The 13763-nt window shown below is 38.2% G+C and overlaps 1 protein-coding gene across 2 annotated transcripts in view; it reads left to right on the forward strand.

Moving 5' to 3' along the window:
* The window catches only part of Nrep (neuronal regeneration related protein), a 28161-nt gene extending 14720 nt beyond the window's left edge, over positions 1–13441 (forward strand). For both annotated transcript variants that reach the window (XM_063245462.1, XM_063245463.1), the window contains exons 4-5: positions 6913–6990; positions 11697–13441. In XM_063245462.1, the coding sequence (XP_063101532.1) occupies positions 6913–6990; positions 11697–11822 (204 nt within the window). In that variant the 3' untranslated portion in view covers positions 11823–13441. The remainder of the gene's footprint in view (positions 1–6912; positions 6991–11696) is intronic.
* Positions 13442–13763: the final 322 nt, after the last annotated feature.

Raw genomic sequence — 13763 nt, forward strand, 5'->3', positions numbered from 1 at the left:
AAGCTTATGTTATACTTAAATGCCTGAAAGGCTTTTCTGCTGCTAAGCATGTTTAGCAAAGGCTATTTTTTCTGGGGTTTTTTTATTGCTAAAAAGAGCAAGTATCTTGTATCATAATCTCAACTTTCTTACTGTACTTGCACGACTGTATAATCTCAAACCAGAGTTTAAAAAGCTGATTATTTTTCTGTTTTTGTTTGGGGAGTTTCTTAGATATAAGATTTGTTTCCAAACTTTATTCTTACACCTTTGCTCCTGGTTTACTTTGGGCTGTTTATCAGCTATTTGCGCTTTGTATTGTCTTCATTACGGAAAAGAAACTGCCCATTAACAGGCATGATTTGAAACACTGGACTTACTTCCTTGAGTCCAGTCCACAGTTTGACTCTGATTACTGTACCAGGCTGACCTCCATCCAAGGGAGGGTGCCTTGGCAGAAATCTGAGAATTCCTCGATCAGTGACTCCCTTTTTTGGATTTTTGGAGCCTTTAGGTGGATTGCTTAGTGCTAAGCATGTTCCTATTGGAAAGGAATGAAGCTGGGAGAGAGGAGGAGTTTGCGCAACGTAAATCTTTGCAGCTGACCTTGAAGGTCACCGTGCTCAAATAAGCCAGCTGCTGCTACGCCCAGCCTTGAACCATGCACTATTGAAGCCCTGAAAACTCACATAATGACCAGGTTTAAACAGTAGTGAAAAAGAAAAGTCGGATTGTATTCTTAACCTTTTGTGGCTTGGTCCTGACTTAACTTGTTTCTCCCCTTCAAAGTCTTTGCTGTTATTCTTAGAAATCAAATTTTGAAAGACTAGCAGCCACATAAACAGAATATTATATTGTAGAACAGAGCGACTGTAAAAGCTCTTTGTGCTGACAATTAATTTCACATGTAAACACTTTCTTTTTGTTGCCAGCGAGATTTTCATTCCCTTTTTCTGCCTGAAGTCTAGAAATAAAATTCCACAGCTGTCAGGTTCCCACATATTCATCAGTGCACTTTCAAGGTGGCTTAGGATGAGCAGAGTGAAGTTAGAGGATTCTACTATGAAAGCCTTGACGGTGTGTTTCACACTGCAACTCAAAAAGTAAGAAATTACCAGCCGGGTGTGGCAGCGCAGATTATTACCCTAGCAATGGGGAAACTGAGACAGGATTGCCATAAATTCAAGGGCAACGTGCACTATATAAGTGACCTCAAGGCCACACTGAACTTCATAATGAGGCTCTGTCTCAAAAAGGAAGGAAGAGAAAGAAAGAAAACAGGAAAGAAAGTTGAGCAGAGAGAGATAAATTATCAGTATTTGGCTTGCCTCATGTGGCCCAAAGTGGCCACGGAAATGCAAAGTAAAACTAATGCAAGTGGTCTCGGCCAATTTGTGAGCTAGGGATGTCTTTCGAAGTATGGTTGTTCCCCAGCTCTGTTTCCACACATCAAGTACTGGTCAGGCAGGCAACTCTGAGTGCATTGGCTGGTGTCCTGATGCAGCGGAGCCCTGGAGGCTCTCCTCATTTCTAGCAGTAGGGCATTTTTGACTATTGAGCACAATAGTTAGGTGTTCCTAATGCTTCCTCTGTAATTGCCCATTGTTACCACAACCTGGTGTGTGTGTTTAAATTAGGTCAGTGCTTGTTTTATTTCATTCCCAAACCAGAATGTTTGCCAACTTAGGCACTAATATTTTATTCTGCTTTCCAGAACGCAGCGATTACTTACATCATCTGCATGGCCCAGGGTTCTCCATGCTTATCTTTTTGTCTTCCAGTGGTAGTGTTTCCTCCGCTGTGTGCCTTCTCTGAAAATATTCTCTGGGTTAGGCAGATCGCTAGGCATAACACATCACCTTTTGGTACCGTCTAATCTTTGATGTCATGCTATTCAGAAAAAAAATGATTCTTGTCATTCATTTGTGGTTCCATTTTACATTCTGCCCTCACGTGACCACTAACACCTGGGAGCAGTGTGGCTTTTGAGGAAAATTCTTAATAGTGCCACTTCAAAGGGCATTTTCAGAAGTGAAGTATATGTATATGCACATAAACTCTTTGTAAATTATAGTACTGGGTTTCACAACCTCCTGGCCAATTAGGCATAATAGAACATGTGCGTATGCAGGCACACACACTGTTTAATTGGCAGAGATATTATGAAATATACTCCTTCGCTACACAAAGAATTAATTATGCAGGTTGGACACCCGCTACCCTGGTCGGCTTTCTTAATTGCAGGGGATGGGCTCTATCCTTGTTAAGTCATAAAAGAGCCTGTGTGTGCATTCTTTTAACATAAAGATAAAGAATAAAATTTATAATTGTGGCCATTAACCACCATGCCATATACCCTGTCTTTACATTAGATTTCTTTGTAGTTAAGCCGTGAAGTAAGTAGCGTTTATGTATTGTGTATTTTTGCTGTGAAGGTATGACCCTCATTTTGAGGATCATTATCACAGAACAGTCTTTCCAAAGAAATATTAATAAAGATAGTAAATGAACTGCGGGAAATTTAGAAACTAGTAATAGATGTAGTTCATATTTTACATGCAGTATAATGGTACTGATTGGAAATGTCAAAAGACTTTTAGATTGATTCTATGTAGACCATGCTATTGGAAAAAAGATAACAACTTTTTAAATGAAACACATAAAAAAATTTAATTTTATGTATTTCTTAAAACCTTGTTGGACTGTTGTCCAATTTCTCCTACAATTTGCTTTTCTAATTTGGTGTGCTAGTTGTTAACAATAGTCCATGCTGAGTAATAATCACTAGAAAGATAATTACCTATAGGTTTGAAAAATTAAATTATTGTTGTTAGTCACTATTTAGAGAGTAAAACAAGCCTTAAAAGAATGAAGAAAGCAAGACCTGGTGGCAAGTAAAAACCCTAAGCATTTTATTCTCAACCTGCATGCTGTAAGAATATTGAAATCTAAACACCAGTCATTAAATATATCTGAGAAAACTGTAAGAAAAAATTTCACCACAAGCTATGTGTAAGTATGCAGTAGGTTTAATTGTATTAAATGTACTTGAAAGCAATATATGTATCATGGTTAATGTATTTAAACCAGTGTGATTCTTCCATTGTTCCACTGTTTTTAAACCTAATCATTGGTAAGATAAATGCAACATTCTAGAACAAGCTGCATTAAAAATGTATTCAGTAACAAGTATCAACACGCTTTTCTAGAACTTAAGCAAAAATTTAAGTATTCTCCAAACTGAAATGCTAGAATTTTCCTTTCTTTCTATATCTTGTATAAATATTCATCTTTTCTTAGTTGTCAAGGGTACAGCTTGTTTTCCAGGTTCTCTTACTCTTGGTATCGTATCCTAGAAGATTTTAAGGATTTTTTTAAGTAAAAACAATTACTTGTTTATATATAGAAACAATTTTAAATATATACATGCTATTCTTGTGAGGATGAAGGCATCCTTTGGTTTACTGGCGTGATCAACAATATTCAGGTATTTTCATGTATATTACCTAGAATACTTGAATTTCTGAGATAAAAACCATGATCAACAAAGGAAAACAGTGAAGTGTAAAAAAGAAAAAAAGTGTAATTGATGTTCATGAAAAACATGAATTCAGAAACTGCGTGAATGAATGAAATATGGTATGAGCCACATACCCAGCTTCCGACCATCTGATGACTAGAGGCAAGACTGAGCAACTTTTACAGTCTGGCAAACACAGAAGGACTCTAGAAGACTTATGCCTGTCAGCTCTTAATATTCTGAATTAGTTAGAAAACTAGCAACCTGCTGGGTCATATTTGCGTTGTTATGTTGTGTCCCTGACAGGTGTAGTGAGACCTCCTGGCTAGGAAGTGGCACCTTGTCTTTTGACTGTCAACAGCAGACCCTGAGTAGTAGACTATAAGATGTCCAGATAGAAAGATAATGAAGAGAAAATATAATACATCTAAATCAAGACATCATTAGATTTAAAAGCAAATGTATATTGCTTATGACTCTCCATTGTCCGCGTACAGCACTGAGAATGAATTCGGAATTGAGAGCCTTGTGTAATACCAAAGGTCAGATCTGAGTGATTTGGGAGCAAGGATCAGGATTGTCAATAGGTTTGTCCTCTTAAGCCCCTTACTCTTAAGAGTTTCAGGACTACAAATCTAAGAAGAAACAAGACTGTAAGGTGGATCATCCTTATTTCAGTATCTGTCACCTCTTCCCCAAACCTACTGTGTCTAAAAGGTCAACTTTTGATTAAAAATTAAAAATTAATTAATTAGGTAAAATATGCCTTTCAGATACTGTATGTTGGGATCTGCTAAGACCCTAGAAACCAGCAACCAGGTTTTAGAAACGTAAATGCGATTTCTTCTGTTCTACCATTTTTGGCTTAAGGTTCTGACTTTGAAGAAGATTGGAAGAGCTTACCACAAGACCAAAGTAACATTTGTTTTTCCTACAGTATGCAATGATTATTTTGTGGTTCAAACACTTAAAAAACATGCCTGATTATAAATGTCACTGGTCAATTTGTAAGCTGAATTATTGTTTCCAGAGAGTAACCATGAAATAAAAGGAAAAGTCCTTAGTTGTGGATTTTGGTGTCAGATAGTCATATTCCCAAGTTCTTTGGCAAAAATCGTTGAGTATTTTTCTTAAAAAAAGCAAGTTTTTTGAAAAAAAATCCTTAGAGTAAGTGTAATAATTTCTGAAATGTGAGCTGTTTTACCCTACAAATTTTATTGCTATACAAGTTGAATTCTTTAGTATTACTGCTTCGAAGCCAGAAGTAAAATGCTAATGCATTGTACTGTTTTTAATGTGGGATATCCTAGAAAAGCACAAAAACGTAAAAATGGTGTTTACTTGACATGGATTTTTGCAGTGTGTTTCTAAGGAAAACTTATTTCTAACTGGTATTTAATATTGTCCTAAAAGTATACTTTTTAAAGTGGTAATTTTGAGAAGTGATTGTTTTACATACAATAATATTTAGTGAGAAATAATTGATCAAAATTTGGGATCTCTTATAATTAAGCCCAAATGGATTTTATGTACTGTAACTTTGTTATATGCCTTGAAAAACCTTGTGCATTTTAATTTTTGATTTTGTTTCTTCACCCACTTCTGGCTAATGGCATAGCTACTTGTCCCAAATATGGCAGATGGTAAAATTTTTCAAGAAAGAGCTGGACAAAAAGAGGAAATCTGTAGAAGAAAAAGATGGTTTAGGGTTGGGGAAACCACATGGCTCAGAAGAAGAGCTGGTCCAAAGTGAGAATACATTGCCAATTCTTGCGGGATGCGCCCTCAAGGATTTAAGATTGAAATGTGGGTGGTGTCTGTGGACTGGTATAACTTTGAGGAAGAGGTGGTAGGTGATTTGCATTCTGAGATAATCAAAGTATAAAAACATAGTGAAAAGAAGAAAATTTAGAATCTAGAAACCTAGTTTGAGTTACAGTCCTAACCTATGCTGATTGTGTTGCTTTAAGTTGGTTGAACTTTTTGAATTTCAGTTTCCTCAGCTATATAATAAGAGCTAATCACAGGCTTCATATCGAGATAAATCAGTTAATATATACAAAACTGCTTGGTAAGCTGGGATGTGCTATAAGTATTACTGGTGCAGACCAAAGATAGTAGTGATATTATCTTAAAGAATGAGCATAGCAACCCACATTTCCTGCTTCAGATTTCCTAAACAAAAAGATTGATTGGGACATAACAAAACATTATAATTATCTCAATGCTTAATACTTCCAAAAACAGAGGGCTGGGGTTTGAGCTCAGCGGCATAAGCACCTGCCTTGCAAGCAGGCAGTCCTGAGTTCGATCCCCGGTACCGATAAAATAGAAGACAAAAAAAAAAAAAAACTTCCAAAAACAAATGGCTGCTAAATCTACTTGTTAATCTATTGAGGAGGTGTAATTCTCCATTATTATGTATTAAATGTGTGACTTACAAAACTTAGAGAATCAAATCTGAAGGGAATCTCATGTGATTTCATCCTGTCTTCAAGCAGGGCTGTATCAAATGTGAATTAGCCTTGACAGATGGTTGCTGGATTCTGTTTCAAAAATTTTTAAGCAGATTTCACAGTTTTCCTCTCTAAATTCTTTTAGTAATTTAACAGCACTTCTGCCAAGTTCTTTCTTATAGCTGACCTAAATCTGTAGTTGTAATTTTAAGTCTTTTCCCCCACTCCTATCTTTACTGAGATGGAGAACAGCTGGTCAGAAATCTTATGCTAATAACTCTTTGTATATTTAAAGAAGAATTACTCAGTTTGACTCCTTCTTTCTTCTTCCTCCCACCCTCCAGAATTCATCAACTAGTATTCTCTGAGTCATTCATGGCGATGTCACCCAGCTCCCTGCTCCTATTTCAGATGCTTGGGTATTTCAGGCATCTGGATACAATGTGCTGTTAGTGGCTACAGGGACCCGAAGAGAATCTGGGATGCTACTGTCTTTTTCCTCTGCTTTGTGTGTAATCTTTAGTGTGCTAGTAAATGCTCTGAGCAGCCCCTAATGTGCATGATGAGTATCTGACAGTTTATGCTGTAAACATAGAGTTTTACATGAATAATTATCAACACAGGGTGCTTTGCAAGTTAAGCTTCCTAGTGACTTAATGAACTCTACCAGACCTGCTATTAAGCTGCTACTTTACTTGCTGAACATAACATTGATTGATATCCGTGCTCCGTTGGCATTCATCTTGGCAGACATTGAGCTAGAGCTCTAAGCATATGTGTTATATGTATTCTGAGGAGCACTGACAATCTGAAAGAGTTCATGAGTTTCTCTAGTGCCCTAACTCGCGATCGAGAAATAAATGATCACTGAAAAGAACCGACCTCATTATGCTGATCCCATGTTCCAGAGTGGGTCCTGTTTTTAATCTGAACATGTGTACTTTTATGTCTCTACAGGTTTATTACCCAGAACTCTTTGTCTGGGTCAGTCAGGAGCCATTTCCAGACAAGGAAATGGAGGGAAGGCTTCTGAAGGTAAGATCCGTAGCTGACATTTTGTTAACACTTTGCGCTTTGGAAGCACTAAAACAACCAAAAACTTGTTTTTCATTTTAATATCCATCATATGCTGCTGTAAGCCAGTGGTACATGCCTGAAATCCAAGTACTCTGAAAGGCTGAGACAGGAGGATCACAGGTTCAAGCCCAGCCCAGGGACCTTAGCAATGTAGGGGGAAACTTTGTCTCAAAATAAAAAATGAGGAAAAAAGCTGAAGATATACTTCATTGTACTTTCCTACCAAATAACCCATTAATATGGTACTATGATGACCTTTTATATTTTTTTTTAAAACATAAAGTCCTATAACTCTTAAAGTTCATGTTATCCTCCTTTATTGAAAAATATATTGAAAACAAATTTTCAGTTAATCATGAAATCAGCTTATCAAATACACATTTCACAAATTTTCAAATTTGTTCCATTACTGGTTAGAAAAACTCAAATATGAAAGCCTAAAAACTTGAAGAGGAAGACAGATTGGATTGGGTGATTAAGAGTTCTGAAAAGAATAAAATGGTGACATTTTGTCTGTTTAGTAAAGTCTGGATTTCTGATAAAGTTATTCATGAAACAAAATAAGAAGAACTAAAAAAAATTGTATTTTTTCTTAATTTTTAGGCCTAAAATTTTTGATAACAATATCATTTTATTTTTGTTCCATCTTAGTGTGACAATACTCTGCCTTAAGAAAACTTTTAAAATTTGTATTTTGGATTTTAGTGACATTTTTGAAACAAATATGATTTACCAACCTTTATTATAAATACCTTTGGACTTTACCTATTAACATAAATATCAATTTGCCCTCAGGTAGAAAGATTGTGCTTTTTACCACTGAACTGCTGATTTTGCAGTTAATAAAAGAGTTCATTGAAAATAAAATTTCTGTTCAAAAGTTTCATAAGTAGCATTTCGCAGTGGCAGAATCTTCCCGTGGTTGTTAGTGTATTTCAGTATTTAACAAACTTTATTTTATACTAGTTTCAACAGTTCCTCTTACTGACTGGCATAAGTTGATGAAGTCATGTCAACTGGTAGTTTGCACAAAAAGAAAACAAGCCTAAATCACTTTTAATCTTTCAGACAATTTCGGAAGGTCAAGGTTGAAGTCATTGGCAGGAAAGCAAATGAGAAAAATTATTTTGACCCTTGTCTGCCCAGACTTGCTGTGATGTTGTAGAGCTGGAAGGGAAGAGAGCTAAGATATTAGAGATCTGACAGCCCCTACCCCCTGCAGTGGTGGCTGCAGGAGGCAACATAACCTTATGCATTGTTATTTTTTTTTTTTTATCCATATGGGGATTGAACTCACAGCCATGCACTTGCAAGGCAGGCACCTATGCCGCTGAGCTAAATCCCCAGCCCCTTACACATTGTTTTTAATTCTTCTTTTGTCTCTAAATTATTTTCTTTCTTTTCTTTTCTTTTTTTTTGGCTGTGGTGGGGAATCAAACCCAGGGACTTTCACATGTCAACCACATACTGTATCACTGAGCTGCATCTCCACTTTGAATGAGTCAGTGAATAAATAAGTAAATGAATGGATGAATAATAGTTTTTCTAGATATTCTGTACAGGGGCAGATCGAGGCATAACTCCTCCAAAGCAGCTGAGCATGACACAGGAAAAGAGAATATGGCCATTTTGTTCATTCTTATTAGGGCATCTAACGGTCCTCTTTTGTGTTGGTGACATCAACCAGAAAAGTAGGACCAGTTCCTCAGTGAGGTTCGGGTTGCCTCCTTTTGCACTTGGAAAGCCCATCTGAGTGCCAGTTCTTACTTACATGAAGCGTGCTCCATGAGGTGAGGTCTAGGGATTGTGCATCCATGCCTTCTATTTTAAGTTATTGCCTCTAAATATGTGACTAGTATTATCCTTTTATTTATCCTTCCTTCAGCAATTTCCATCTGGATAAAACTTATTTTGGTATAATTATAAGAAAAATAATCTCAGCTTACTCATTCTAAAACACATTACCAAGTAGCTGGGGCCTAATCTCCCAGCAGGCCTTTAAAGGAGGGGCACCCGCCCTGAGCCATATCAGCTGCAGCAATAGGGGAGGTCTGTGGGGAGCACTGATCACCCCTGCTCCTACCCCACCCCCAGCTCTCGAGATTACTCCTGTTCCCACAGTCTTGTAGAGGCCGTGATGTGCTGGATGATGGAGGAAGATAACACTGTGTTTGCCCCAAATTTTATAATTTCTGACTTCTGGAAAAGCAAGACATATTTGTGAGCCCTCTTCAGGATCCCTCCTTCCCTGTAGCTGAAGACTTAAATGCCTTTAGTAGAAGCAGAAAGACTATTCTTCAAAACAAAGTGGTAAGGATGAAGAGTGTACAAGGGAGAAAGGTTGACATCTAGTAAACCCAGGGCCACAAAGAGAAAATGTGCAGAACTGTGCCTGCCCAGAGCTCCTCTCTTTGTAGGCACTTTTGTTCATGTGCCCTTGGGGTCTTGTAGAGTAGCACACCTCCCTACACCTCCCTACACCTCCCTACAGGACCTTCAGTCAGGCCTTGCTCTCATCCAATTATTTGGGCATACCCCATAAAGCAAGTTAATTAAGGGCAGGTGGGGTAAATACTGTTTTGGTTTCTGTTTTCATCTCTGTAGAGTTAAAATCTAATAAAGGGCCTACACACTCAGAATAGTTAATGAAATGCAGGAATACATTGGGAGCTCAAAAGAGAAAAAAATTGTAAACAAAAAAAGAAATGGTAAATTCAAGTTTGAAATACTCTCCTTTAACCTTTTTTTTGTTTTTTTAAATTTCTGCAAAGCACCTCTTCCCCACCCCTAGTTCTCCAGTTCATTTTGTTGTGTATTTTCCACTGAGGTGAAAAGTTAGTGATTCAGACACATGTAGAGAGACAGACCAATGTACTATCTATGTTGACTTCTATGCACAGTAAGTTTCAAGGCTAGTCATATGAACAATGGAGTTGATGAGGGTGATAACTTCTGTGAACTTTTTTGAGTTCCCTTTCTTTTTGTCCTGTGACAGTAACAGCTACTGAACTGTTTGTTTGTTGAAAACTTAAGCTTGTCATATTCTGAACCATGCTAACTGGCTGATTTGAAGAGGGAGTGGGTGGCAGCATTTTTTAAACTGGATTTCTGTTTTAAATTTGGGATTAGATACAGAAATTTTTAAGATTGAAATTATTTCCACAACTACAAGGAACTGCCCAATAGAATGTTTTTAGAGTATTTAAATCTAGAATTCTGGATCCTTAATGGTTTGTGAATGAGCAATTATATTTTAATTTTCTGGTGTGGTCCCATTGGTATTGAATGATACAAAAATGACTTTGAAATTCATAATCTAAGAGTGGAGCCTTAAAATATACATTGTGTGGGTTTTGTATACATCCTACAAATGTTGTATGGTCTCAGACTCAAGATTTTTAAACAAAATTTAGCACACCAGATGTTTCACATGGAAAACTTATACAGTAAATAAGACTTCTTAAATTCAAATTATCTGCTACATTTAGTTTAGCCTGAGGCTGCTGCCTATATGTATTCAGTTTTGAGTTGTTTAGAAGTTCATGAATTCTGAATTCTTCTTAAAGATAGATTCAAATGTAATAATTTACAGATCTCTAAGAGTATCACTTTAAGTATTTACATCTAGTCAGATTGGTTCATTAACCAGTTCAGTCTTGTCAGAACCTGTGATCTGAGAAAAAAAGAAAGAAAGCAAGCCAGCCAGCCAGCCAGTCAGCCAGCCAGCCAAATCCTTTAAAACCACAACCACAGAAGGTATTTTTCCAAGAAAAGTCCAGTAATTAATGATTTAGCTAAAAGTAAGACTTTTAAGTCCTCACTGTGTTGATATCCAAACAGGGCCTGCAGTGTTTCCGTGGTAAGTGGGGTGTTTCTGTTCCTGGGGCAGTAGGCCTCAGGCTCCTGCCCTCAGGCTGCTCTGCATGAGAGGTGCTCTGCATGCACCTCAGAGGCCTTCCGTGCCTCAGCAGGAGCAGTGCAGTGGCTAATCATTACTCACACTGAGGTTGGCTCATTCTAGTCAGACACTCATCGTACCACCCAGAGATTTAGGACCGGCCCCAGTCTGCCCAGACAGCTGATCTCACACTATTGGACCATAGTCTCCCCCATCTTCTCCCCCAGCACCTGTCCAGGCCCTCCTCAAATTATTTCCCAAACACTCCCATCTTGGGTACTCATTTCTGGTCCTGTTCAAGCCAACAGAGAATGTACCCATTAATTAGAGAATAAACCATATGTAGAAAAGATGTACGTTGTGATATGGTCTTAAGAATTTTGTTATATATTAAAAAATAAGTCATAAACTTTAAAAAGTTGTATATTAATGTTCATTTGAGCACCCCTATCCCAGCTGGATGTTGGACCCTGCCTGGTACCAGCAACTTTCCCCCAAAGTGTGACTGAGGAATACCGCCTCACACCTGGCTGGCCACACACTGTTAGAGAAACACAGCGCCACTAGCAAAGGCAGCTAGTATTCACTTGCTTCATGCCTCCACATACCTACTGTTTACATTCAGGTGAACTGTGTTTCCAAAATAGCAGGAGTTCAAGAATAAAAAGTGGGTGGCAGTAGCAAAATCTTCAAAAATGGTTTCAGAAGTATGACTAAGCCTGTCTTTCTGTGTGTCTGTCTGTGTGTGGGTCCACCTACTTTGCAGGGAAGCCTTCCTGTCCCAAAGGAGGTGAACCGCAAGAAGAACAAGGAGACCGACGCTGCCTCCCTCACTCCACTGGGCAGCAGTGACCTCCGCTCTCCAAGTAGCAGTTACCTCCACTCTTTTTAATCGTAACACCTCCATTTGTATTACATATGGTGTGTGGGTATTGATGAGGTCATGGTATCATATATGGGATTTTTTTCTGTGTAAATCATCAAGTATAAGAAGAAACTATGGGACTCTGAGCCTTGCTTTAGAGAATTTACAGTGGACAAATAGGTATCATCAAACCAGTTTCTGATCATTCTGACTCAAGTGAAACCGCTCAGAATTTCACACTGTGAATCCACGTTTACAATCCCTACAGGTGGGCCTTCAGGCCTGGTTCGCTACAACAATGTCTTCCACAACTCAAACTCCTACCGTGCTCATATGACCGGTCCACTTCTGCCTTTTCCCTCTCACAGCTCCCGACTGCTTCTTGCAGAGGCTGAGAGTCCCCATTTTTTTTTTTTTCATTTAGATGTAACAAGCCTAGTAGCTTATGTTCATCAATTGTCTGTATATCTCTATATTTTATCCATGTACTCTTTTTGATGTATAGAAGTAGTTTGAAACTCATTGTTTCCTTGTGGTAAGTGACCGAGATGCTGCCACAGGACCTGAGACACTGATGAATGGTGCTATTTTGGACTTTCAACATGCTCCTTGGCGAGGTAGCTCTGATGGAGTTATTTTTTATTTCCATGTTCTAAGAAGGTGTTGGTACTCTGTTTCCCTGAATGTTACTCTCTAGACTGGATTGACCTGTTTTCCTTGTGTCTTCAGTGTGGCTTTCTTCCTCAGCGTTGTAGGATGAACGAATGCTACCAAGAGTGGGAGAGACTGTGGTCTCATTGACTGGCACTCATGGGCATGCGGTCAGGGTAGCGGGAGCAATCACAAAACTGTAATTTGCTTACCAAATCTCTTCTTTTCCAGAGCCTCGCCTGCCTGACCTAGTGAAAGAAAAGCAATAATTTAACAGGCATTTTGAGGTGTCTCTTAGAATTCCTTTTGCTTGACCAGATATTTGGGGGAAAAGGGCCCACTCTTTTTAAATAAATACCCTGTGGAAAAAGCTCTGAAATGCTGGCATTTGAGTAGGAAAAATGAAAAATACACCTTTTCCAAAAATTAAACTGGAAAAGTATCTTTGCAAAAATCATAATTAATAATAAAAGGCAGAGCACTCTTTTTGGGGCAGTTTTGACAAGCAAGGTATAGATTTTACATTTTTGTCCTTGCTCCCAATGAAATGGATAAACAAAAATAAAATCAGATAATACCATCGACTCATGGAGTGTTGTTGTGTTAGCCAGTCTGAAAGCCCACCTTAATTTTTATATAACTGTCTTTTAGCTCTTCCTTTGACAGGGCAGGCCTTGTTCTAAACTGTTCTGCTCCTGACTGTTAGACACGATGACGCATGCGCTGCACTTCTGCCCTCCGCGATTCCCCGTTGGCCTGAGTTTCCTGTGCACTTCACCCAGCCCCTTCCTTTGTTAGAATAGGTATATTGCTGTGTAAATAGAGCAAGAAAACAGTATTCTGCATCTGTGGCATTTATGTAGAGTTGCAGTTGTGTGCTGCTGAAAGTGCAGGCTTTTGTAACAATGTGATCTTTACTGATGCACTCATAAGTACCCAATGTATTTTAGCTATTTTAGTAGTATTTGTTCAATAAATATGCAAGTTGTAAGGTACTTGTCTGATCTGGTGCATTATTGAAGAGTCCTACTTTGAATGCCTTCACTGGTTCATGCTAATTTTTATGTTCCCAGACTTCCAAAAGTCAGGCCAGTAAACCCAGGGGTAAATATCAAAGGAGATAGAATCAGCTCTGCCTGACATGCATTTTCCCTCTTGAGGGTTTTATGAGATTAGGGGCTAGGCAGGGGCTCATTAAGATGGTATTAGCAGAGTTGCCTCCAGACACAAAGGAGAATTAGACCAAGATCCTTTTATTTCTAGACTTTTCTCCCTTTCAGGGCTTTCCCACACCCCTCAACGTTTGTTCTTTCTTAC

This window comes from Cavia porcellus, unplaced genomic scaffold (assembly GCF_034190915.1).
Source record: "Cavia porcellus strain 051 isolate PalLab524CR breed Dunkin Hartley unplaced genomic scaffold, mCavPor4.1 scaffold_2, whole genome shotgun sequence".
NCBI lineage: Eukaryota > Metazoa > Chordata > Mammalia > Rodentia > Caviidae > Cavia > Cavia porcellus.